General features: G+C 38.6%; 1 protein-coding gene across 1 annotated transcript in view; it reads right to left on the bottom strand.

Annotated features, from left to right (window-relative positions):
• Positions 1 to 263: 263 nt before the first annotated feature.
• TDRD3 (tudor domain containing 3) overlaps positions 264 to 25,121 on the bottom strand; it is a 401,075-nt gene continuing 376,217 nt past the window's right edge. The window contains exons 13-14 of the mRNA XM_040341347.1: positions 2,763 to 2,887; positions 264 to 600 (exon numbers count right to left, since the gene is read on the bottom strand). Of these exons, the coding sequence (XP_040197281.1) occupies positions 2,771 to 2,887 (117 nt within the window). The 3' untranslated portion in view covers positions 264 to 600; positions 2,763 to 2,770. The remainder of the gene's footprint in view (positions 601 to 2,762; positions 2,888 to 25,121) is intronic.

The following is a 25,121-nucleotide window of genomic DNA, read 5'->3' as shown; positions in this document are numbered from 1 at the left end:
ATAAAAATATAACTTCTTATTTATGTTTTTCCAAGGAATGCATGAATTTCAGAGAAGGTTAAGAAGTGTTTCCGCACAGGGACACAGACCATAATAAAATCCTGATGGAGACCCTAACTTCTTCTTCACAGTCTACAAATTAAAACAATGTTTGGTTGGAGTGCCACTTGAATATCTGAGTCAGCTACCCTAATGACTAAAGATATGTCTTCATATTTTACAGGTAATACTGTTTGAGACTAAGCAAATGAAGGCTGATTTCATGTTGTACAATGTAACAGTTTTATAGTTGAGTACCACTATCTATGCAGTTTACTGAGATGGTAAAAATACAAATATATGGAATAAATCAGACAAAAATCAGACACACTGTGGTTTTATTGATAAAAACAAAAAAAAATTAAATTCCTTCAGAATTATATGGGTTAGTAGCTGAATGATGACGCATCTGTTAATCCCATCTTCAGAGATCTCAAACTGTTTAGGCTTTCTCACAATATGTATCCATACCACAGTGCAGGGCAATTCTTTAGAAAAATAAACCACTTTTGTGAAAACCGCTGAAGTGTTCCATTCATTTGAAAGAAATATATGGCAGATCTGAAAAACAAACACATGCAAATATGAATAAAAGGACAAAAAACAGAAAACAAGCAAAGAATAGGTAATCTTATTATCCAATGCAAGCAATGATGAGAGAATCAGCTTGGCTTATTGCAAATGTTTTGACTGACGAGTAAAGGCAGATTTGTCTAATCTGCAAAGAACCATATCATTCAGATATAATGGATTGCCTAGATTTCTGAATTCTGACATTCGGTGAGGGTCAAACAGGCTTGCAAATATTCAGGCAAATTCAACAATTGCCAATTATGTTTTTCACTTATCAAAGTCATCTAGTTCTATAAATTCTAACGAGACAGTCAACAAATGCCAACAGTAAATGTTGTTTTTATCTACTCAGATGACATATTAGCATTGAAAGAAATACAACTTATTTTACGCAGATGTGTTATTACATACAGCAAGACCCATTTCATACCAAGGCAGCTTTCAGGAATTTTAGCGCTAGAAATAGTGCCTGTAAAGCTCATAAAAAACTAACTCCCATTCATTGCAATGGGTTTTTTTACACAGGGATGGTGCACTTGTGGGAGGTTAGAAAAAGTCCTGCAAGCAGCATCTTTGGGGCGGTCCTAAAACGCCCCTGCCCATTGCAATGAATGGGCAAGCCATTCCGAAGCGCCTGAAAAGCGTCTCGGACGCTTGGCGACACAGGAGTTTTTAACCCCTTTTTTAGGTTAAAAGAGCCCCGCTAGCGGCTGAAAATTGTCACAAAAGTGCTGCTAAAACGACTGGCGCTTTACCGCAAACGCACGGGGAGCCCCAGTGTGAAAGGGCTCTAAGTAAAAACAACGTGGCTGAAAATAACTGTTTTACTAATTTCTAACAGGTGTTGTCATCACTTTATCTTAGAAGCCTCAGTGGGCATCAACAAACCTAGTAAAGCAACTAGAGTATATAGTTTAAATCTTATCCCATGTTTAGAGCACAAAAACTGTTTTTTTGCTAATGTGATTTGCACTTGCTAATTGTGTGCTTAGAAGAGCCCCAATAATTGATTAATAATGCCCACAGCCATTGGTCTTATAGTGTAATGTTACTAAAATAATGCAAGGATTGCAAAAAAAATTGTGACTTCATAAACTAAGCAGGCAAAAAAAGACGTATGAAAAAATATACTAAGGGCTCGATTCATAAACTGGCAATATGGCCTTACTGCATTCAAAACTCTTGCTTTAAAAAATATGTAAAAGCCTCTGCACATTAATAAACTGTAAGATTAGCTGAAACACATCTTTACCACTTGAGCGCCCATGCTTGTATGCCCCTAATGGACCACAGCATTTCTTACATTTTGATTACAAACCCGTTCTTAATGGGTACATTTGTCATTACTTTAGATAATATTGACAAAGAAGTACATACAGTTATTTATGTATTTTTTTTTGGGGGGGGGGGGGGGGGTTAGACCTTCTTTTGGCCTTGTTTTCTTGAAAAAAATATTTACAAAAAAAGTCCCTACAGACTTTTTTTTTTCCCCATTGTTCAATCACCTGAAGTTAACTGCATGTAACCCAGTCGTAATAATAAGAGAACGTGTGTCCCATACTTTGCAACTAGGAAATTGTATCTAAAGTGTCTAATTTTTTTAGTGGGAAAGAGACCTGTCAAGTTTTTATTTCTGTCTGTGTAACTGGTGACACAAATAGAATCTGGGAGAGTTACCCTTTCTATTCGTTTCAGTAAGCAAAATTAAAAAAGAAGGGAAAGGCAACATTTTAAGCTGTCACTAGAACAGAATTAGAAGAGAAGTGTTCCAATAGGGACAATGTTGACAAATGTCCATGAATTGAGGTCTCTGACTTTGGAGAGATTTCCTCTCGTTTACCATTGTGTATTTGGGATAAAAAGTTGAGGGCAATTTCCCCAGTGGGAGAGAGGGGGGGAAATGTTAAATATATACATTTTTAATAATATAAAATAGCACTGTAGAATAAAATTAAACAATACAAAAAATACACAAGATGTTTAATAATATTCATTATTTTTGTATAAACTATAACAGTATATGCAAACTAACTTTACAGTGTATGCCCTCTGTATTATTTTCCCACACTAACACAAAATGTTACCGAAAGCAGAGCACAGAATCAGAAAATCACACATTTGTGTTTCATGCAATAACAAAATGATGTTACCTTAACAGTCAGTTTCGTGCCCTGGGTGGCTGATAAAATTGCTGAGTGGGTCTCGTAGATCTTCTGGGCTGGCCATCACCTCCTCTACGGAAATCTAGGGAGTCTCCAAATTCTCCCTCTTCTTCCTGCAAAAGACAAATTAGTGGCTATCAAAACTATGTTTTATTTTTTTGTAAATTATTTTTTTATTTCGTTTTGTAACATACATACAGCAGGCCACAGTTCGTAGCTATCAACCACCGTCCACAATACACTTACCGGTGTACATTTACAAGAAAAAGAAACCTAGAAAAAAAAAACGAAAAGACAATACCAAAATGATATCCCCCCTCACCAAAGCAGCAGAACTTTTTGCCCGGACAGATACAATAAATGCTTTAACCCCCAGGCAGAGGTAGGCACATGATAACTCAGTGCCTGAACTATCCGACACCCTGCGATGTCTTACCGGATACTGTCACTAACATGCCCCCCCCCCCATCAGTAAAAATGAAAAGCTGGTAGGGAGAATACATTTCACCTTCCCAGAGTGATCAGCACATCAATTGTTGGTTAACTAATGGCCCTCCAGTACCTCAATTATAGTCACCTCCCTTCTTTTTATACCATGCCAAGGATTAGTGGCATAACCTTCCTGAAGTTAATCAGATACTGTATCCATAGAAGCTATCCAGCCCCCCCAAACTTTGTCAAATTTAGTTAGTGCCCCCCTGCTCAAATAAGTAGCTTTATAAAAGGGTACTGCCTTGTTGAACAATGCCTTCCAGGACTCCAAGTTTGGAGCTTTTCCATGAAAGGATAATCCGCTTTTTAGCATAGAAAAGCAATAGGGTAAGAAGAGTCCATACAGCCCTGATAGTAGCTAAAGGTTCCACTAGATGCAATAGACACCTCAATAGACATGGGAATCAAGATAGAAGTGACCGACCTGACACATCGTGCAACAGCTTGCCAGTAAGGTTTGACTTGTGGACAGTCCCAAAATATATGCATGAAGTTTGCTAGGGGTGCTGAGCACCCCCAGCATAAAGATTGTTGGTTCCCGAACATTTTAGCAAGTCTTGTTGGAGTTAGATAAATCCTGAGCAGGAATTTATAATTTATAGTCTGTCTTAGTTAGAAACCAGGTGCTGAAATCCAGTTCCCCACATATCATCCCTGTCCAACCCCCAGGCTACAGCTTTCCAAGCCTGTCTGCAGGGCTCCATCAATTTGGTAGTTTCCTGGAAGAGGTCCTTATATAGGCTGGAGACCCGTTTTGATAAAGAATTGCTGAGTTAATAATTCTAGGTCGCTGTGCTCAAGGTAAAGAGGCACGCTGCCAAATTGGGAGCAAAAAGCTTGTCTCAATTGAATGTATCTAAGTTTGGTAAGGCCTAACAGTTTAAATTCATTAAATGTCATTTGAGTACCAATTCCGTAATGGGTAATCAAAAAAATTTGATAAATTAGGACTTCTCCATAGGAGGAGGTTTGAGAAAACTTGCAATGACTAGATGAAACTAATCTATGGCCTGCTTTACTGAGATCATATTAAAATAGGGCTGTCAAAATGGCAGCTGGATTCCACCAATATTAGTAGTGGAGAGGGACAAGTATGTACCGTAAACATGTTTTTTGGAGCACAGTAAGAATGCCAACACCAATATATTAATGTTTCTACACTTACTTATGATAACATACACCTAGCCAGTAGAAAACAACGTTCATTAAATACTACAATATAAAACAATAAATGAATAAAAATATGAAATCAGAAGATCATCTATATCTACAACCTACATTTATGACAGTTGTAAGTGTGCATATGATAAATAATAATAAAAAAAACCTGAGGTTACCTTGAGTGAAAAGCACTAACATTGCATAAAAATTGTGGGGCAGATCCACAAAAGAATTACGCCGGCATATCTATTGATACGCCGCGTAATTTTAAATTTCCCGCGTCGTATCTTTGTTTTGCATCTACAAAACAAGATACGACTGCATCTCGGATCGATCCGACAGGCGTACGTCTTAGTACGCCGTCGGATCGTAGATGCATTTTTCCGCCGGCCGCTAGGTGGCGTTTCCGTCGAATTCTGCGCTGAGTATGCAAATTACCTAGTTACGGCAATCCACGAACGTACGTCCGGCGCATTTTTTTACGACGTTTGCGCTCGGCTTTTCCGGCGTATAGTTACCCCTGCTATTATGAGGCGTACTCAATGTTAAGTATGGCCGTCGTTCCCGCGTCAAATTTTGAATTTTTTACGTTGTTTGCGTAAGTCGTTCGCAAATAGGGATTTGCGTAGAATGACGTCACCGTCGGAAGCATTGGCTTGTTCCGGTTTAATTTCGAGCATGCGCACTGGGATACCCCCACGGATGGCGCATGCGCCTTAAAAAAAAAAAACGTTGTTTACGTTGGCTCACGACGTATTTACATAAAAAACGCCCCCATCACAGCCATTTGAATTCCGCGCCCTTATGCCGCCAAAGATACACTACGCCGCCGTAACTTACGCCGCAAATTCTTTAAGGATTCGAAGAAAAAAAAAGTTACAGCGACGTAGTGTATCTTAGATACGCTACGCCCGGCGGAATAATGCGCCGATCTACGTGGATCTGCCCCTCTGTCTCTTGTAAAAGTTAAACTTGACCAAGTTCTTTTCCTTTTACTCCAGGGTTACTTCTTACTACATTAGTATAATGGTGAATGCTCTTTACACTTTTCACTCATCTGTAAGGAGGTTATTCTTCCCAGTAACGACAAGAGCAATGGTGTCAGTGGAAACTTATTTGAGAGGCAGAAATTGCTCAAGGAACCCCCAGCAACCTCTGGAGGAACCCTAGTTGAGAAACCCTGATCTACTGAGATAACAGAACTTTCTCTTAATACACCACATACACAAATGAATCCATCCCTAAAAGGCTCACACAACATGTTCATAGGGAGACAAGCCTGCCATTTAGAACCCTCCTGGAAACCTGCATATTTTTGAAATAATGTTAATAAAAAGTAACCATTGTAGTAACTACTGGCAGTGCTGTAGTTTGCCTCAGTCATTGTCACTTGTGCTGAACAACTTGGGCCACATGTAAATGCATGGTCAAATAAAAGTATCTAACATTAAAAAAGTATAAATATCCTGATTACTATTATTTCTCTACTAACCACACACAGCTATTGGAATGCAGTATTTTGTACGACAGTTGTGTTTTATTTTCTTAGTCTACATTACATAAACTTCCATTCTCCTAGTAGTTTCAGATTTTATGTGAGGAGGAACTAAAGTAGCAGTCAATACATGGGAGTGCAGTCTGTATTTTGTCTCCGATCTCGTTTGTTCTACTCTAACAAGGGAAAAAAATTACACCAACTGAAAGAGTGAGTTTGGGCTCATTTATACTTGAACACAATTGTACTGTAGTGTGTGTTGAGGGACATTGCATTATTGCATCATTAAAAAAAAAAATGTATCAGTGGTCTCACCCATCATCATTTCTTGCTGCTGCATACTCAACAATAACGCAATGCAATAAAGCTTGAACGGTGTGCCACTGCATGTTACTGCAATGCAGGTAGTGTGAACAAATCCATTAAAAATAGCTGTGCTTTAGTGACAGTTATTGATTAAAGATTTATTTATTAAGTACCGGTATCTTAAAGCCACAGGGCAATCGCTATAAAATAAAAAGCCAATCTACAATTACCAAGCGAGCCCACTTATTAACTGAATTTTTAACAGACATTCCAGAATGATATCTATTAATTTTTAAAGTATAGCTATATGCAATGATACGTCATTTTGACAAAAAAGAAATCTGTCAGGTCCAAATTCTGTCACTCAGTTTTTCTTGATGGCTCAAGCTGTCAAAACCCTTAATGGATTGTTGGCACATATACCTAATGCATTTTATCCCAAAGGAGCAGAATATTTTTCAGTAAGGGTACAAGTTCCAGTTACCTATTAAAATACAGTACTAACAATATCTGAAGCGCTGTACAAAACTATATACGCTGGTGTAAATAAACATGTAGAAAAAAAAATATTTAGCAAAATATTTAAAGTCATGTTTGTTTCTTTTTATTTGCAATTTGCTTGCTTTCATTTCATTTATTTAAACAGGTCGTTTATCTTACAAAAATTGTTAAATATAATAAAGGCTAGATTTAGTAATGCTCACGCATAATGGCAAATATCATTTGAAGTTGTGGTTAATTAAATCAAAGAGCTTATCTCCAGCAATTATATCTAACTGCAAGCTTTAGTAAACCTTTATAATTTACTTCCTATTGATGTGGAGTAGACATCCATAAAGGAAACTTGCATCTAGTGAGTCACATTCATTTCTTGTTCATCTTTAACCCCTTGCCGCCAAGCGTACGCACATATGCGGCCTCGAATTTTGGGGGTTATACCGGGATGATGCCCACAGCTTCAGGCATCATCCCGGTATAATTTTTTTAGAGCCGGCGATTGGATTTCCTGGGATAACAACCAATGCTGGAGACCTGAACTACGATCCGCGCCTCCAGTGCCTCTTCAATGTAAACACGGAAGCGACATCACAATGTCACTTCCGATTTAAAAAAAATACAGTTTTCGGCGATCTGAATACTTTGAAGTGCAAAGGAGGGATCGGGGGTCTTTTAGACCCCTGATCCCTCCATAAAGAGTACCAGTCACCACCTATTACTGTCACAAGGGATGTTTGAATTTCTTGTGACAGCAATAAAAGTGATCAAAAAAGTTTTTTTTTTTTTTAAAAAACCACAATTTTATATTATAAAAAAAAATAAAAAAAAATAAGATTTATTTTTTTAAAACGCCTCCGTCTCCGTGAGCTCGCACAGCAAAGAAAACGCATAAAGAAGTCACGCCCGCATATGTAAACGGTGTTCAAATCACACATGTAAGGTATCACAGTGATCGTCAGAGCGAGAGCAATAATTCTAGCTATAGACCTCCTCTGTAACTCTAAGCTGGTAACCGTAAAAAAAAAGTAAGCATCGCCTATGGAGATTTTTTAGGTACCGTAGTTTGTTGCCATTTCACGAGTGCGTGCAATTATAAAGCATGACACCTTTGGTATCCATTTACTCAACGTAACATCTTTCACATTATACAAAAAAATTGGGCTAACTTTACTTTTTCATTTTTTTTTTAATTAATGAAAGTGTCTTTTTCCCAAAAAGTTGCATTTAAAACACAGCTGCACAAATACCGTGTGACATAAAATATTGCAACAATCGCCATTTTATTCTATAGATTCTCTGCTAAAAAAATATATATATATATATATATATATATATATATATATATATATTTTTTTTTTTGTTTGTTTGGGGGGTTTCTAAGTAATTTTCAAGCAAAAAAAACGGATTTTTAATTGTAAACACCAAATGTCAGAAATAGGCTTAGTCATGAAAGGGTTATAAAATAATAGGGCATTATTCAACTAGTACTTCAGCACAAAGTTCTGAATATTCACTTTTCAGTTTGTTGACATAACCTGAACAATTTTAAATACGTGTGATGACATTAAAATGATAAAACATTTGCACATGCAACTTTTTTATACACAGTATTTACCACAAAAAAATGACCAGTCAACCAGTTAAATTGAAGACCATAATTTACATAAAGTATAGCTCCCTTTATTGAGTTTAGTTTCAGTGTACTTCTTGAAATGTGACATTACTTCTGTTCTTCTAGTCTTGCAGCCGCCGACTTGCAGAGTGAGATCTGCCATTTGCATGGAATCTGAAGTGTCTTCTTGAACATTATAGTGAAGGTAGGTGGTCACCATAGTGCTGCTCATTGTTCTTCTGAGAGCCTGCTGTACAGAAAGCAGTACCCAAAAATCTATACCAGCTCCACCCTCTTCTGCCGCTTTCAACCTCTTTTGCTGCTTAAAGCGGGGTTCACCCTAAAAAATCTATATACAGTTACATCCAGCATACTGCTGACATCAACAGTATGCTGGATTTTTTTTTTAAGCTGTACTTACAATTTATTTTGGTTCTATTCACCCGGCTTCCGGGTTCTCGCTCCCCCGGGGAGTAGGCGTTCCTAAGACGACGCATCGATGATTGACGTGCGGGTCAAGCGCGTCATCACCTTCCGAAAATATCCGAGGGGGACTCGGCACTTTACGGCGCCTGCGCAGTCAGCTCTACATGGCAGGCGCTGTATAACGCCGTAAAGAGCCGAGTCCCGTCTGATATTTTCGGAAGGCGATGACACGCTTGACCCGCACGTCAATCGTCTCCTGGGAGGATCTACACTCACTCCCAGGAGACATTGCGCAAAGCTCCTCGTCGGGGGAAAAGGAGGACACGCCCACTCCCCGCAAGGAAGAAGACCCGGAAGTGCGGCTGAAGACAGGTAAGTGTACACCTTAAAAAAAAAATGACAACGCTACAAGCCTTTATTAAGGCTAGAGATAGGTTAGAGTAAAAGTTAATTTTAGGGTGAACCCCCGCTTTAAGTCCCTGAATATGTGTCTTCTCCGCCTCTACAGCTGTCTCTTGATTTTTTTTCAAAAAGCAGTCAAGTTATAAGTTCACCATTAATCAGTTCATTCAATCGCTAGCCATCAGTGGAACAAGTGTAAAGTGAGAAAGCAAAGTCCTGAGCATTCCCCATAAACAAGACACAGCACAAAGAAATACTCTGTTAATCAGTCCTGGGGAAAAAAAAAGCTGCAGGGAGCTAACAGGCAATACCGATTGACAAATCCTTGTATTGTCCTTTTTAAATGTGGTCCTCGCACCTCTCCTGCAGCTGCAGCACCCCCTTGTCTCTGCCCCCACCTTGTCTCAGCAGTCAGCAGCAGAGAGGAAGACAGAACTCCTTCTACAGATCCCGCTTCTCTTTGTGCAGATGCAGAACCCCCTTATCTCCACCTCCGCCTGGTCTCAGCATCCAGCAGCTGACTCCAACCCTCCTCTGATCCTCCTCCAGATCCTGAATGTTGTTTGCCAGCAACATGCCCAGCAGCAGCAGCACAAGGTAAGGAGGGGGTAGGGTGCACTGTGATGTAAGGGAGGTTGGGGTACTCTTGCCTTCTGATGGTGGAGGGGGTCTTGGAATATGTTGTAAGGGGTTGGGGGCTCTAGACATCTGCTTATGATTCTATGCCAGTTGAAAGGAAGGGTTGCACATTGCTGGTGCCATCCACAAGACACTTTTTTGGAGACTGCACAGACAGAACATCATAGCAGAACCCTTTCCTGTCAAGCAGTCTCCAATAAAGATGTATGGATGGTATCTGCGGTGTGAGGCCTCGTACACACGACCGAGGAACTCATCGTAAATGAAACATTGTTTTCCTCGACGAGTTCCTTGTTAGGCTTGTCGAGAATCTTGACAAGTTTTCTTTGCGTACACACTGTCAAGACAAAATCTCGTCGTTCTCAAACGCAGTGACGTAAAACACGTACGACGGCACTATAAAGGGGAAGTTTGATTCCACTGGCGCCACCCTTCTGAGCACGTGCAGGTTTTTAAGCATACACACAAACGCGTTTCTCGTCGAAAACCGGCCTGACGAGTTCCACGACGAGGAAATTGAGACTCCCGACGAGGAAAAAGAGAACTTGTTCTCTTTTTTTCTCATCGAGTTCCACAACAGTTTTCTCAATGAAAAACATACACACAACCATTTTCCTCTGCAAAAAAGCTCCGCCACCAAGTTTCTTGATGGATTCGGTCGGGGAAAAGGGTCGTGTGTACGAGGCCTGAGACCCTCCTTTTTATATTTACATCATCTGCTACAGGAAAGCTCTATGCTGGTCTGCACCTGCACTTTAGAGCTTAAGTTTTAAGTTACTGGTTTTAGCAATAATAATCAACTTAATAAATATAAATACAGTGCCACACAAGGCCTAGTGACACGCCTTAGCGCCAGGAAGCCAGGCCACAACTGATATGTTGACAATTCAGTCAATCACCAGGAAGGTAATGGTCTGATACATAAACCTCCAGATATTAAATATGGATATATATATTAATATTTAGTAAAATATCATGTAAATAGGTAATTGTGTGTAAAAAAGCAGCTATTTAAAACATACTATCAAAAAGACGTATGTATCAAAACATAATAATGAGAGTACCACTCTAAAAAACAGCAAAGTTCAATGTGGTCAAACAGCGCTGTTTGACCACATTGAACTTTGCTGTTTTTTAGAGTGGTACTCTCATTATTAATAATAATCAACTGCAGAGACAATTATTTATTATGATAAAGAGTAGATACATTTATATAGTCGTACAAATACAACCAACCGTTTGAGGGCAACCATAATGCTGTGATGCGATCTGCAATGAAATTTAGTTTGACCCCATTGTAAGTCCAGAAATTGGAAAGTTACCAGAAAGAGACATACCTGTGGGGCAAGAAAAATCTGATCCATGCGGTTACTTGGATTAAGGGTACTATAATGCACAAGTGAAAGGGAAAGGGACTCTGATATTTCACCCTATTGCTGTTAGACCCGGTCTCACAATTTTTTTACCAGGTAGTTGCTCCATTTTCTTACCATTATCTAGCTTTTTGCCAACATTCCCTTACAACACTTACTGTTTGTGAAAGGCCCATTCCATAGACATTAAGGTATTTTTGGCAACAGACACATGGCTGTGGGTTGTGAAGTCATTCATTTTAACCACTTACTGGGCACTTAAACCCCCTTCCTAACCAGACCAATTTGCAGCTTTCGGTGCTCTCACAGTATGAATGACAATTACTCAGTTATGAAACACTGTACCTAAATCATTTGTCCTTTTTTCACACAAATAGAGCTTTCTTTTGGAGGCATTTAATCACAGCTGGGATTTTTCTTTTTTGCGCTATAAAAAAAAAGACTGAAACTTCTGTAAAGAAAATGCATTTTTCTTTGTTTCTGTTATAACATTTTTCTAAATAGTAATTGTTCTTCGTAAATTTTGGCCAAAATTTATACTGCTACATATCTTTGGTAAAAATAACCTACATTGGTGTATATTATGTGGTCTTTGTGAAAGTTATAGAGTCCACAAGCTATGGTGCCAATCTCTGAAAATTAATCACACCTGAAGTACTGACAGGCCATCTCATTTCTTGAGACCCTAACAAGCCAGGAAAGTACAAATACCCCCCAAATGACCCCCTTTTTGGAAAGTAGACATTCCAAGGTATTTAGTAAGAGGCATGGTGAGTTTTTTGAAGTTGTAATTTTTTCCCACAATTCTTTGCAATATCAAGATTTTTTTCACAAAATTGTTCTATTAGCAGGCCATTTCTCACACAGCATATGCATAGCACAAATGACACCCCAAAACACATTCTACTACTACTCCTGAGTATGACAATATCACATGTGTGAGATGTTTACACAGCGTGGCCACATACAGAGGCCCAACATGCAGGGAGCACCATCGGGTGTTCTAGGAGCATAAATTACACATATAATTTCTTGACTATCTCTTGCACTTTTGAAGGCCCTGGAACACCAGGACAATGAAAAAGCCCCAAAAATTACCACATTTTGGAAAGAAAACACCCCAACGTATAATCTATGAGGCATATTGAGTCTTTGAACATGTCATTTTTTTTGTACAGGTTTTTGGAAAATATGGAAAGAAAATTAACACTTTTTTTTTTTTTTACACAAAGTTGTCCATTTGTACAATATTTCTAACACATAGTATGTACATACCAAAAATTACACCCCAAAATAAATTCTCCTACTCCTCTCGAGTATAACTATACTACATGTGTGAGACTTTTCCCCAGCCTGGCCATATAGAGAGAGGCCCAACATACAGGGAGCACTGTCAGTTGTTCTAGGGGCATAAATTTCAAACCTAATTTGACTACCTATTACACTTTTGTGAGGCACTGTGGGAGGACGTCAATGTACGCCCTCTCCGTGCTGTAGCCGTCATTTGGCTATGGCATGGTCGTTAAGTGGTTAAATGGGGCACCAACACTAATACAGTAGTGGTCAATGCACCTGGACTGCAGCACACCACAATGCCCATGCATTTAACCACTTCATTTAACCGCATGCATATGAAAACTGTGTTCAAACCACACGTGAGGTATTGCAACGATCGTTCAAGCAAGAGCAATAATTCTAGTCCTAGACCTCCTCTAACTCAAAACTGGTAACCTGTAGAAATCTTATGTAGATTTTTAAGGGTAAAAGTTTGTCACCATTCCACGAGTGGGTGCAATTTTTATGTGTGACATGTTGGGTACCAATTTACTCGGTATAACATTATCTTTCACAATATAAAATAAAATTCGGCTAACTTTCTTGTGGTCTTATTTTTTTATTAAAAAAAGTGTATTTTTTCAAAAAAAAATATGCATGTGACAAAGTATTGCAATGACTGCCATTTTATTCTCTATGGTGTTAGAAAAATATATATGTTTGGGGTAATTTATAAGTAATTTTCTACCAAAAAATAAAATAAAAAAAATGATTTTAACTTGTAAACAAGTGTCAAAAAGAGGCTCGGAGCTGAAGTGGTTAAAGAAACCTAATACAGATAGGCTTCCAATTTCCTGCTCACAACTCACAAAGCAATAGAATGAACAAAATAAACGTAAAAAACACTTGTATATACAAGTACTTTCACACATATTAGCAGTTTTTTATATGTACCTTTAGTGATTTTGCATAGCTTAATTTTTCGTTTCTATTGGGGTTAAGGGTGCAGCTTGTATATGCAATAATGTTCAATCTAATTAACCTCAAGTGTGGAGTACGTGGACCAACTTGAAAAATCTGTTCAGATTAAACCCACAAGACACTAATCACATCACAATTGGAAAATCTATTCCAATGTATTACATTTATTTTCTGGACCCTTCATCCCCTAGATGGTAAAAGGCCTCCTGCTCCTGTGATGTCACTTCTGGAACTTTATGTTTTATTACGATTTTGATTAATATTTTTCTTGCATGCTTTTATCTATACATTTATTCATTTAATTTCCATTGTAAAACAGCATAATATTTAACAATTTATGATACAGTGAGATCTGGCAAGGTTATACAGAGCAGAATTCATCTGAAAATTATTAAAAGTAGAATAAAGATTTGTCTTTGTTCCCACACCTTATGCATATATATTATGGTAGAAAAAAAAGATTCATTTATTTTAGGTTTGTTTTGGGGAAAAAAAAAAAAATTTCATTATCATTGAGAAGTTTCACTGTAAAAACATATTTGAACACGAAGAGCTCATTATCTAATGTGAGGGAAATAATCACATGTCTATAGGTGGTCTGCAACCTGTGGATTCACTTTCTTAGCTGGACAATCATTGGAAATTGATCACTCAGAATCTATTATCCAAGCCAATTGCTAGATTTTCCAAACAAAAGAAGGCTCTAGTGCTATTTACCTGTGTCAAAATATGTAATTTCAATATTTTAAAAATATCCTCTTGGAAAAAGAAAGAACAGAATGCTAGTAATTTTACAGTGGCCATACAGTAATTAGGCAAACAATATGATATTTCTGTACATAACATTAATATACGAGGTTACACAAACCAATCTCTGTTTTAATATTAAAGGTGACACTTTATAGGCAGATTCTGAAATCCCGTCGTGGAGATATATGTTTTGTTTCAATTTTGAGATGCTCCCACTCTTCATGTTTCTTTCATAAAACATAATAAAAAAATACATTTGAACATAGAATGTGTGACTCACTGTCATGGCCAAAGCAGGTATTTAACCACTTTCTGCTCAAGGACGTCATTTTTCATCAAGCGAATCCCTGCAAAGTAAAAGCTATGCTCTCCTGTGAATCTACCAGAGACGGTGGTTTACCAAAGAGCTGACCTTGGCCAGATATTCCCCTGGCCATCTCTATGACCATCGAAGGCCGAAAGCAAAATCACAATGTCACTTCTGGTGCCAGTAAACACACACACACACACACATATGTAACCGGCGTTCAAACCACACATGTGAGGTATCACCACAAACATTGGAGCAAGAGAAAAAATTGTAAAGCAAGACCTCCTCTGTAACTCTAAACTGGTAACCTGTAAACATTTTTAAAGCCTAGCCTATGAAGATTTTTAAGTAGCAAAGTTTGGCGCCATTACCCGAGTGTGCACAATTTTAAAGCATGACACGTTAGGTATCCATTTACTTGGTGTAACATCATCTTTCACATTATACAAATTGGGCTGACTTTTGTTTATATTTTATTCATGAGTTTATTCGTGAGTTTTTTTCCCCCCAAAAAAATCACATTTGAAAAATTGCTGCGCAAATATCGAGTGAAGTAAAACAATTGTATGGACCACCATTTTATTTCCTAGGGTCTCTGCAAAAAAAATGTGTGTGTGTGTGTGTGTGTGTGTGTATATATATATATATATATATATATATATATATATATATATACTAAAATGTTTGGGGCTCCTCCTCTCCAGCGAGTGTCCCCATAGGGCTGTCTCCTGAGATTTGTTCCTAGGGAGATTTGTTTCATCCTTGTGTATCATCTAAGGCTGTTCACTTCACTGAGTATATGTGAGGGTTTACATCCACTTTAAGGACTCTAGCTGGCATACATTCTTTGAAAACATGTGACTTAACTGATGAAATGAACGGTCCACATGTGTAAAGAAACCTTAGGTAAAAAAATAAAAATTAAGGAGTTTAGCTTTTTAACCACTTGCCGACCGCCTTCCGCATATACAGGTGAAGAGTACAGGAGAGGAGGACACAGTACAGCGACTTCATTCATTAACTAAGGGTTCCTAAGTATTTCCCTACAGCACATTAGACTATCTTTTTAACTAAAGAGGTCCTATCCATCTGGTGAGCAGTTTTCATATCTTAGCACTTCTAGTGGTGTTTTATGTTAATGGTGAAGGATTTCATCTTTGCCATCAAGAGTTAAGTCACCATTTATTCATAATATGGACTTTTACCACTGTTTTATTATTATTGTTTTAGAAATCATTTCACATTGGTACATTTAGGCCAGATTCACACTTGTGCGGTGTGAATTTCAGCTCTCTTATCTCTGCAGAGAGATAAGAGAACTGTTCAGCAGATCAGCTCCGTTTTAGATGCAAATGTGGAGACCTGGGTGAGGGGAGGGGGAGGGGGGAAGTGTATTAAGGTGAATGAGACAAATCCTGAAGAGAAATGAACACATCTGCAAATTAGATGCGTACCCATAGAAGATAATGGGCCTGAATTCGCACCTGAGCCGCACCGCAATGCCTAAAAAAGGCACACGTTTTTTCGGCAATGTGCAGTGCGAATGCATCGCACATATGTGAACCAGCCTCATTGAAAACAATGTATTTTATAATGTTATGCAAATTGGATGCGGTTTAAGCCACAACGAATTCGCATAGGTGTGAATCCGGCCTTATAGTTGCACTTTATAGCTGAACTTATTTATTTGAGTCTTATAGCATTTTTTCAGGCAGGTAGTAGTTACCTCATTAGCTTTTTATTGCACATGTCACTTTATTCCATGTTATATGGTCTTTAAGATTAGGCACATATTGTAATCACATAGCGCCCTCTGTCACTTATTTTTCCAATTGCACAGCGTTCTTTCATTTTATTTTTTCATTGTTTTGGGGAGCAGCTATATACATTAGTTTTGTTTATAAATTATTATTTGGCGCCAAGTTCCCCTCTTACACTATTCCATGCATTAAGATAAAAAATGTTTTGCCACTTGTGCACCCCAAAAACACTTTGGCTCGCAACTTTAAAGACCTAAACCTTAAACTAACTTTATTCAGGTCTGCCACTGATATTTAATCGAGGCGGTTTTAACATGTCCCCACACAGTATATTTGTGTTTATTTCCTTTTTGTATTGTGCCGACGGATAGTTGACACTATATATCACGTGTCTCTTTGCGATCTGTTATTATCGCTTTATGAGACGCATGTGTTTTGGTGTCCTCCATACAAATACTTTCATTTATTTTTTCTATGGTGTCAGTTTTCTAATTCGGTCACTTGCACTTTGGTTTTACATATGCACTTATCTTGCTGCTCAGAATGTGTTTTGCTTATCAAGACATGGAGAGAGCTGATCACACCACCCTACACCTGTGTGGGGTGGGAGTGTAGTCCATTTAGAGGTTCGGTAGGTCAGTCTTCCTTTGGGTTTTGCAAAAGCAAGCAAGGCACCCCTTGGTTTGTTGTTATAGTACTGGCGGCAGTCTTTCAATAAACCTGTTGGACAGATGTTGGTGTGCAGCTAATTTTTCTACTTTGTCAACAAGAGTGGAGAGAGCCGCTGCCCTCATGTACAGCACTAAATCGAGATCAGGCTCAAGTATAAAGGGGGGATCCCAGACATGGCTTTTTACATGAATGAAAGAAAGCATTAAGGTAAAAAACCTTACGGCTTCAGAACCACTTTTTAATTGTTATTTACTGCAACTACAGTTTTTTGGGACATACTGTATACTTACACGATTGGGTATGGTGTAGAGTAGGGTGGGTCTATTATAATTATTCATCTGCCAGGGGTGATCAATGCTTACTTTGTATTATTTCACCTGCCAATTACTACATTGCCTGATGTTACAGTTCTGAGGATCCGAGTGTCACATAATTTTGTTTTCATTACTTACTCTTTGTTTTAGCCTCCCTGAAATTTCCTACATGGAACATTCGGGGGCTCAAGGACAGTGTAAAGGTCAGCTGCACTGTCTTTTCTGAAAACTCAACAAGCTGATATTATTGTTTTAGTGGTGGGCCAACTTCAGTGCACTCTGAAGAGACCATGGATAGGCTGGGCCATTCATGGATCCCATATAACTCATGAGGCGTTTCAGTACTCATAGCTAAATTTGTATGCTTTGAATTATTTGACATGGCAGGGCAGATATGTTTTCCTACAGGCTGTAATATTAGGGAAACCACTATTGATTTTGACCTTTTACATTTCTCCTCTTTAAAACTCTGTAGTAGTTGGTGAAGGATCCTCCTTTAAGACACAACACCCTACAATCCACGCAGTTTCTTCCCATCCCTCTGTAAACTGACCACGGTGCATCATGGCTGCTGAGACCAGACAACGTGGTCAGTTTACATGTCTCTGTCGTCAGCAGCCTGCTATCTGCTCTCCTCTCTGCTCCTGTGTCCCCTCCGAGACAGATCGGGCCCCCAAAACTCTCTAACTGCCACTAGTCACAAGACCATATGTAGTCGTCTACTTGCTGACTTTTCTCTAGTCAACTCCTGGTCAACCATCCACTAGATCAGGGGTGTCAAACTGTTAGCTCTCCAGCTGTTGTGGAACTAGAAGTCCCATCATGCCTCTGCCTGAGGGAGTCATGCTTGTAACTGTCAGCCTTGCAATGCTTCATGGGACTTGTAGTTTCGCAACAGCTGGAGGGCCTCCAGTTTGACACTTGTGCACTAGATTGTACTCATTCCACTATGTCCTGAATTAACTATTCTGCTCTCCATGGTTTTATTACCCAGACTCTGATGCAGGCTATTGCCATTGTATACTCTATCACTCACCCTACTGGATTGAGCTACAGAATTAGTCAACACCTCCCCCAAAGGGTGCCTCAATCCCTTCTGGGTGACTGCCCTCCATGACTCAGGTTTCCTGTTTCAGGGTGGTTCCTTCGTTTGGCAGAGTCATATGGAGCCACTCTTGCATGAAGGGAATAGAGTTTTGTTTCCCAACACCATGTACATCAATAGAAACACACAGCCCCATGGCCAAGCCAGTATATCCTCCCCTCTCCCTATATCCAAGCTAACAGACAGACTTGAGACACCACTGTCCCCTGTTAACTCTTTGCTCTAAAGACCAGAAGTTCAAGGAGGTGGCACCGAAAGAGCAATAGCTAGCAGCACTGAAAGTTGCAAACTGCCTACTCGAATAGGAATTGTTTACTGGGGAATGCTTACTTTATTGTGTGCAATGTGTTAAGCTGTTAAACACTGTGTGTTTATTACTACTTTAGCATTTTTACTACAGTTATTTTATGCAGCACATTCTTTGTGATGAAAGAATATAAAGAAGTTTGGCATAAGGCAGATACTTGTGAAGCTGTATGGTGGGAAGTTACAGCAGAAGGAATATGCAATTATACCCAATGGCCTGAAAAAAATAATGATTAAAACATGCTACTATCAAAGTAATGGCTGCCCTGTGCCATGACCTGCTATCAACATCTACAAAAATCATACTAAGCTTTAGCGATTCAGTACACAAGCACTGAAAGTTACTTTACCTTAGGGAGCAGTTAGCTTCCAAATTTGCTGCCATTTTCATTTAACAGTAGGCCTTTTAACTGGTCAATCTACTGTACTGATTATACCAAGGTTTCAGAATTCAGCAAATTTTCTGAAGCAACCTAACCATATAAAAACATTCTACTATAAGTGACAGAAGTATATAGCAGGCATAAGCAATCTTTCTTAAAACTCAGTCTACGGAGATCAATAATTGAAATCAAAGAACGAGTAATATGTGTTTTGTTAAAGCAAAACGCATGCAAAAGATTAAACTGAAAGTAATTTTTCTAAAGCGATATTTGCAAAAGATAACACATGAGGAACTGAGCACATCTTTTATACTGGGAAGATAATGAGTTGAGGTTAATGTTTATAGGCTTTGTCTAACACTGGCCTTTATAGATATTTAGCCTTTTATCCCTTGGAATAATGTTCCTTGGTTGCCTTATTGCCATCATCTTGGCAGAAAATTGCATTGTGGCTCAGTAAAGTCAGTAGGAGATAATTAACTATGAAACCATTCATGCTAACAATAAAGATATAATTAGAAATGGTAGGTTGTTTGTTATTAATAGGCACACACTTTAAGAATGTTCCTAAAATATTGCAGCGACACATTTAAGTAAAATTATAGTAACAAGTTAAATCTGACTGAGAGGTATACTTTTCTACTTAAAAAGAAAAACATAACTAATCTCATCACACAAAAATAAAGACACTTTAAGTGATCATTGAAATTGAAGAAACTAGTGCTTGAGTAATTAAAGTAAAATCTAACTCCAGAACATACATTATCACATCTTCAATTAGGCTATGAAGATACTGCCATTCTATGATATTTAGTAGGGCAGTATGGTACTATGGTTTTAAAGCACTACAATCCCAAATCTGAACACCACCAATTTAAAGTGATTGTGTGTGTCTGCTAAGATTCTTTGTTCCATATGTTTGACACTGGTTCCTATACCTTACATACACAGGAACATGTGTTCACAGCCACATTCCTCCGTATGCACACAGGCTTTTTCTCCTTCGCCATCTGTAAATGCCAGATGCTCTTTATATGTTGATGTACCCACTGGGCACAGGTATAATTTCTGCACAGGAAATTATGACTCTAATAGGAATAAAAGCGATGCCAAAGGTTGTTTTTGTGAAGGGCAAGAGTGGAAAAACATTTTTTATGTTCTCACTAAACTCTAAAGTAATTTAAGTTATGCCTTTTAGTCTTTACAGCATTCCGGATCTTGAATGAAGTGGAAGTCCATTTAAAAAGAAAAATGTTTCTATTAATAAATGTTTCTATTAATTATATATAAAATATCTATCTTTGACAATATTCATTTTCTGTATAGCCGATTGCCAAGCTTAGAAAGTCTACTCAAAGCCAATCAGCTTCTTCCTGTTCTTCCGGGACAACCTTACTTCCTTATTTCTGAATTCTGCATGGGGGTCTCTCACTTCCTGAAAACATTGTCTTTTTGTTAGCATGGTTTTGCATAGTTAATTATCTCCTATTGACTTTACTGATCCACAATGCAATTTTCTGCCAAGTTCATTTTAACCGCCCCTGTCTTGCCCAGCCCCGCTCCCCATCCCTCCTATCCTTTTTAGACAGACATGCCTAGACCTGCCCAGCCCCACCCCCATCCGTCCGTCTCAGATCTCCTCCTTGCAGATTTTTTACAGTACACAACCACGTGGTTGTTTCTGCATGGCACTGTGTGGCACACAACCAGCTGAGGGAGCTACATGTGCGCATTGAGTTTAAGGTTCCATTTCCACTAGTGCGACTTGTCATGAGACTTTGGACACAAGTCACAGCCCAATGATTTCAAAGGCAAATGTTCCCATCTATGCGCTACTTTGTTGCAACTTTTGACATGACTTTGATCCAGAGTGTAAAGTTGGATCAAAGCTGCACTCAAAGTTGCACTCTAAATCGCACAGCTTTGAAGTTGCACTAGGGCAACTTTGGAGTGTGACTTTGATGCAACTGAGTGCAGCATTGATCCAACTTTACACTCTCTGGATCAAATTTGCATCAAATCACAGGTACCTTTTTGTCGATTGGGTGGAATGGGTGTCATTGAAATCAATGGGCTGTGCCTTGTCATGGGACTTAGTGTCCAAAGTCACATGACAAATTTAACTAGTGGAAACTGAGCCCAAATTGGGTTGCCTGTACTATTCCTTTAATGTACACTGATCACTGTAGACTGTTAGCTGAGACCCCAGAGCACTTTTAACTGCGCTCCCTCTCGTGTCAGCTCACTTCTCCTGTGCACAGCTATGCTGTATATGTGCACGGCGCCTCCCACCCCCCTGTGTGGATGGGTCTTCTTATTTCTTAATTGTCTCATGAATTAGGATGTACAATGTATCCTTACTGATGAGAGAACACTGGGTAGGAACCTATGATCAGCTCCTCGCATCCTGTATTCACCCACTGGCTATACAAGAACAGTGTCCCTCCCCGGAAGTGATGACACTAGCTTTCAGTAACCACACCCACTGGCTGATTTTAGTCTCAGAAGGAAGTAGAATTGAATTTATATGACAGCACTGCCGAGTGAAAAATAAAAGGTAAAAAATTGGATTTTTTCATTTTGAGACATAAGGCTGAACTTAGCTCAGATAATAATTGTAGGGGAGAATTTAAGAGTTAGGGTGGACTTCCAAAGCAGTAATAAAGACAAAAGCATACAAAACTATTCAACACATTACGTCACTTCTGAAGTTGTATTTTGTCGTACGAGAATTTTCGTATGGTGAGTAAACTCTTCATTTTCGACATGAAACTAGCATGCAACAAAACAGACTAACGGTCGTCTGAAAATCTGATCGTGTGTCCGAGGCTTAAGTCTGTTTTTCAACAGAAAAGCTCTCTTGCAATTCTAGGGATGAGACAAATCATTTAACACTGGCAGAGGTGCTTAAAATGACCAGATTGTATTTATTTCTGTAAAACCTTTATCCCAAAAAGAAAGAAAAAAAAATGTTGCTGTAATGGATTTTAGTTTTAACTGTAATCCAGCTTCAATTTGTTACTGTATTTAAATCTGCTAGCACTTCTAACACTCCCCTCCCCCCAGACTGACAACGCTGCTGTCCAAATCTGCCTCTTATGCTAATTCAACCAAAGATGTGTCTGTATAATACAGATTACCCGGTGAAAACAGGGGGAGAAAAAGCCTAAAAAAAGAAAATGAATACATCCACATCTAATAATTGGTAAGCTGCAATATATTACAGTTTTATTTGAGCTTTAATACCAATTTAATCATTGGTTTGCTATCTAACATGCAACACATTTGAGATAAAAGACCAAAAAAACGAAAAAAAGTATGCATTTGAGAGGGACTCAAATTTACACTTTCTACAAAACAGAATGATTTTTTTTTAAATCGTTTAAATGTATTAAATAATTGCTGTGTCTACTCAGTTATTTCAAACTTTTTATCAAACTGTAAAATCTTCATTTTAGGCCCCTTTCACACTGGGGCGTTATTCGAGCATTATTCAATCATTATTCAAGCGAAGCCTCATCTGCAATCCCAATGTGCTGGTAAAGCACCGCTAAGACCCTAACGTTTTAGGGCGTTTTTGCAGTGCCTCAGTGTGAAAGGGTAAGGCGTTTTTACAGCGCTTTCAATTCATTTCAATGGAGAGGGGCGTTTTTGGAGCTTTTTTTCAGCGCTCAAAAGCTGCTGCTTGCAGGACTTTTCTCAACGCCCCGCCAGTGCAACGCCTCAGTGTGAAAGGGTAAGGCGTTTTTACAGCGCTTTCAATTCATTTTAATGGAGAGGGGTGTTTTTTTTTCAGCGCCCAAAAGCTGCTCCAAAGATGCTGCTTGCAGGACTCAGTGTGAAAGGGTCCATTGAGATGCATGGAGAGCGTTTTATGAGATTTTTAATAGCGCTATTTTTAACGCTAAAACGCTGTAAAAACGCTTCAGTGTGAAAGGAGTCTTAGTGTAACTTAAATATCCATTTAGTTTCTACATATATATTAGTGCAGTGTACTTGATGTTGGTGATGATGAAGCTCGTCGTAGCCATTTTTTAAACTACATTGAATGTTTGTATGCCACAGATGACATTAAAGAATTATTATGATGTCTCCCATTCACACCTGAGCATATATATTGATTTACTGGCATTTTCTTTATGTGGATGTAAACCCCATTCATAAAATCTGACTTGGGCAAATACTGTATATCTGTAGTGTTTACTTATCTCTCCCCAAAGCCCTAAGTCCTGTGTCTTTCTGCTGCTCCGTTCCTCTGTTATCAGCATGATAATTTCTGACACAGAAGATAAAAGCCCTGAGGTGTGAATGGGGCCTAAAGGTCAAGGTCATAAGATTCTGTAGTAATAGTAGTCATTGAATGTTAATTTGGGATGAAATGTACTGTAAATAGAGACATAAACTTCAGAAATAAATTCAAGTAAAAAAAGAACCTGATAGTAATGAAGACTGACTGAAATAGCAGATCTCAGATATTCCTAAACAGGAGAAAATAACCTTTATAACAGTATGTTGTAATAAAAATAAGAGGCATGCCAACAGGGCCCTAGATTAAATTGAGATGAAAAATGACAATGTAATTCTATTGTTTATATATGATTTTTATTGTGCTTTAGTGTATTGGCTTTAGAGCAATATCAACCTACAATTATGTAAAGAAAAAAAAAACAACAATTTTTTAAAATTCTAAAACAATGGAAACAATCCACCAGCAATTAATATACTGTGTTGATATGGTTTTGTTAGAGGGTATGCGTTGTGTTGTGTATTGTTTAGAATGTTTATGTTTACAAGGATCTGTTATCTGCTTTTCAAGTTGCAATTGCATCCTTTAAAGTTGAATTCCAGCCTCAACCTAACTAACCTAAAAAATGTCCTCCTCACCATCTATATGCTGACTAACCTGTGTAAAAAGGATGTACAGTACAATGGAACCTTGGATTTTGAGCATAAGGAGAATGCTCGTAATCCAAATTACTCACATATTGAAGTAAATGGAAACGAAAATAATTTGTTCCGCATTGACTTCAATGGCATGCAATACCGCATGCGGCCAGAGGCAGAGGGCGCTGGAGAGCCTCGGAAATGGCCGGAAATGGCCAGAAAGGCCCGAGGACAGTTCAGCTGACCTCGGTAAACCTCAAAAAGGCTCAGTTCACGAGCCTTTCCGAGGTTTGCCCAGGTCAGCCGAACTATCCTCGGGCCTTTCCAGTCGTTTCCAAACGGCACCTATCCCTGCCGTTCGGCTCCGGTGCCCCCCCTTACCTCAGGCCAAATGCAGTACTGCAGGCCTCATTAGCTTGAATTATGCTCATTTTGCGAGACAACACTCGTAAACCGAGCCAGAATTATTTTTAAAAAGCTTGTTAACTGAGTTACTCGTGAACCGAGGTTCCACTGTATATACTTAACTATTCACAGTCAGCTCTGGTCCAGTCACATGATCTGGCTGCAGGGGAGATTAGTGAGTGCCAACAACAGCTGACGTTATGGCACCAGGGCATTCCCAGCTGTTGTTGAGCTCTCTCTCCTATCCCCTGCGATGGCTGCTGGCTGACAAAAGGGATCAGGTGACCTGACTGGACTGAGAATAGGTAAATATACATAAATATATGTAAATATACATTTTTAGGTCAGCATAGGCGTTGAGAGCGAAAGGGGGACATTTTAAGACTAGTTCAATAACGCCTGGAATTCTACTCTGACCTGCACATACATTTATATAATTAAATTTGTTTGAAATAAACAATACAGGCTACATTTGTAAAAGCAGAAAGGAAACATGAAAAGTTTGATAGAGGATAATATAATAGCATACACATTAAACCAAAATATGCTTTGCAAGTTGAATTTCTCCTTTTGGAGGAAACCTTCACAATTTAGTAGGTCCATAATTTTCCTTTTCTGTATTAGACTACAGAATAGCAGATGACAATATGAATACACACCAGTGTCACAAGCATACCCTAATAGTATTTATCCATACACATACATATAAGAAGAAGAGAGTAATTATTAAGATAGTTAAGCTGACCATACGGCCCCTTTTTTTTCAGCCAGAGAATCCTCCCTCCACACAAATGAGGT

The sequence above is a fragment of the Rana temporaria genome, chromosome 2, assembly GCF_905171775.1.
Source record: "Rana temporaria chromosome 2, aRanTem1.1, whole genome shotgun sequence".
Taxonomy (NCBI): Eukaryota; Metazoa; Chordata; class Amphibia; order Anura; family Ranidae; genus Rana; species Rana temporaria.
This window is presented reverse-complemented; position numbering and strand designations above follow the sequence as displayed.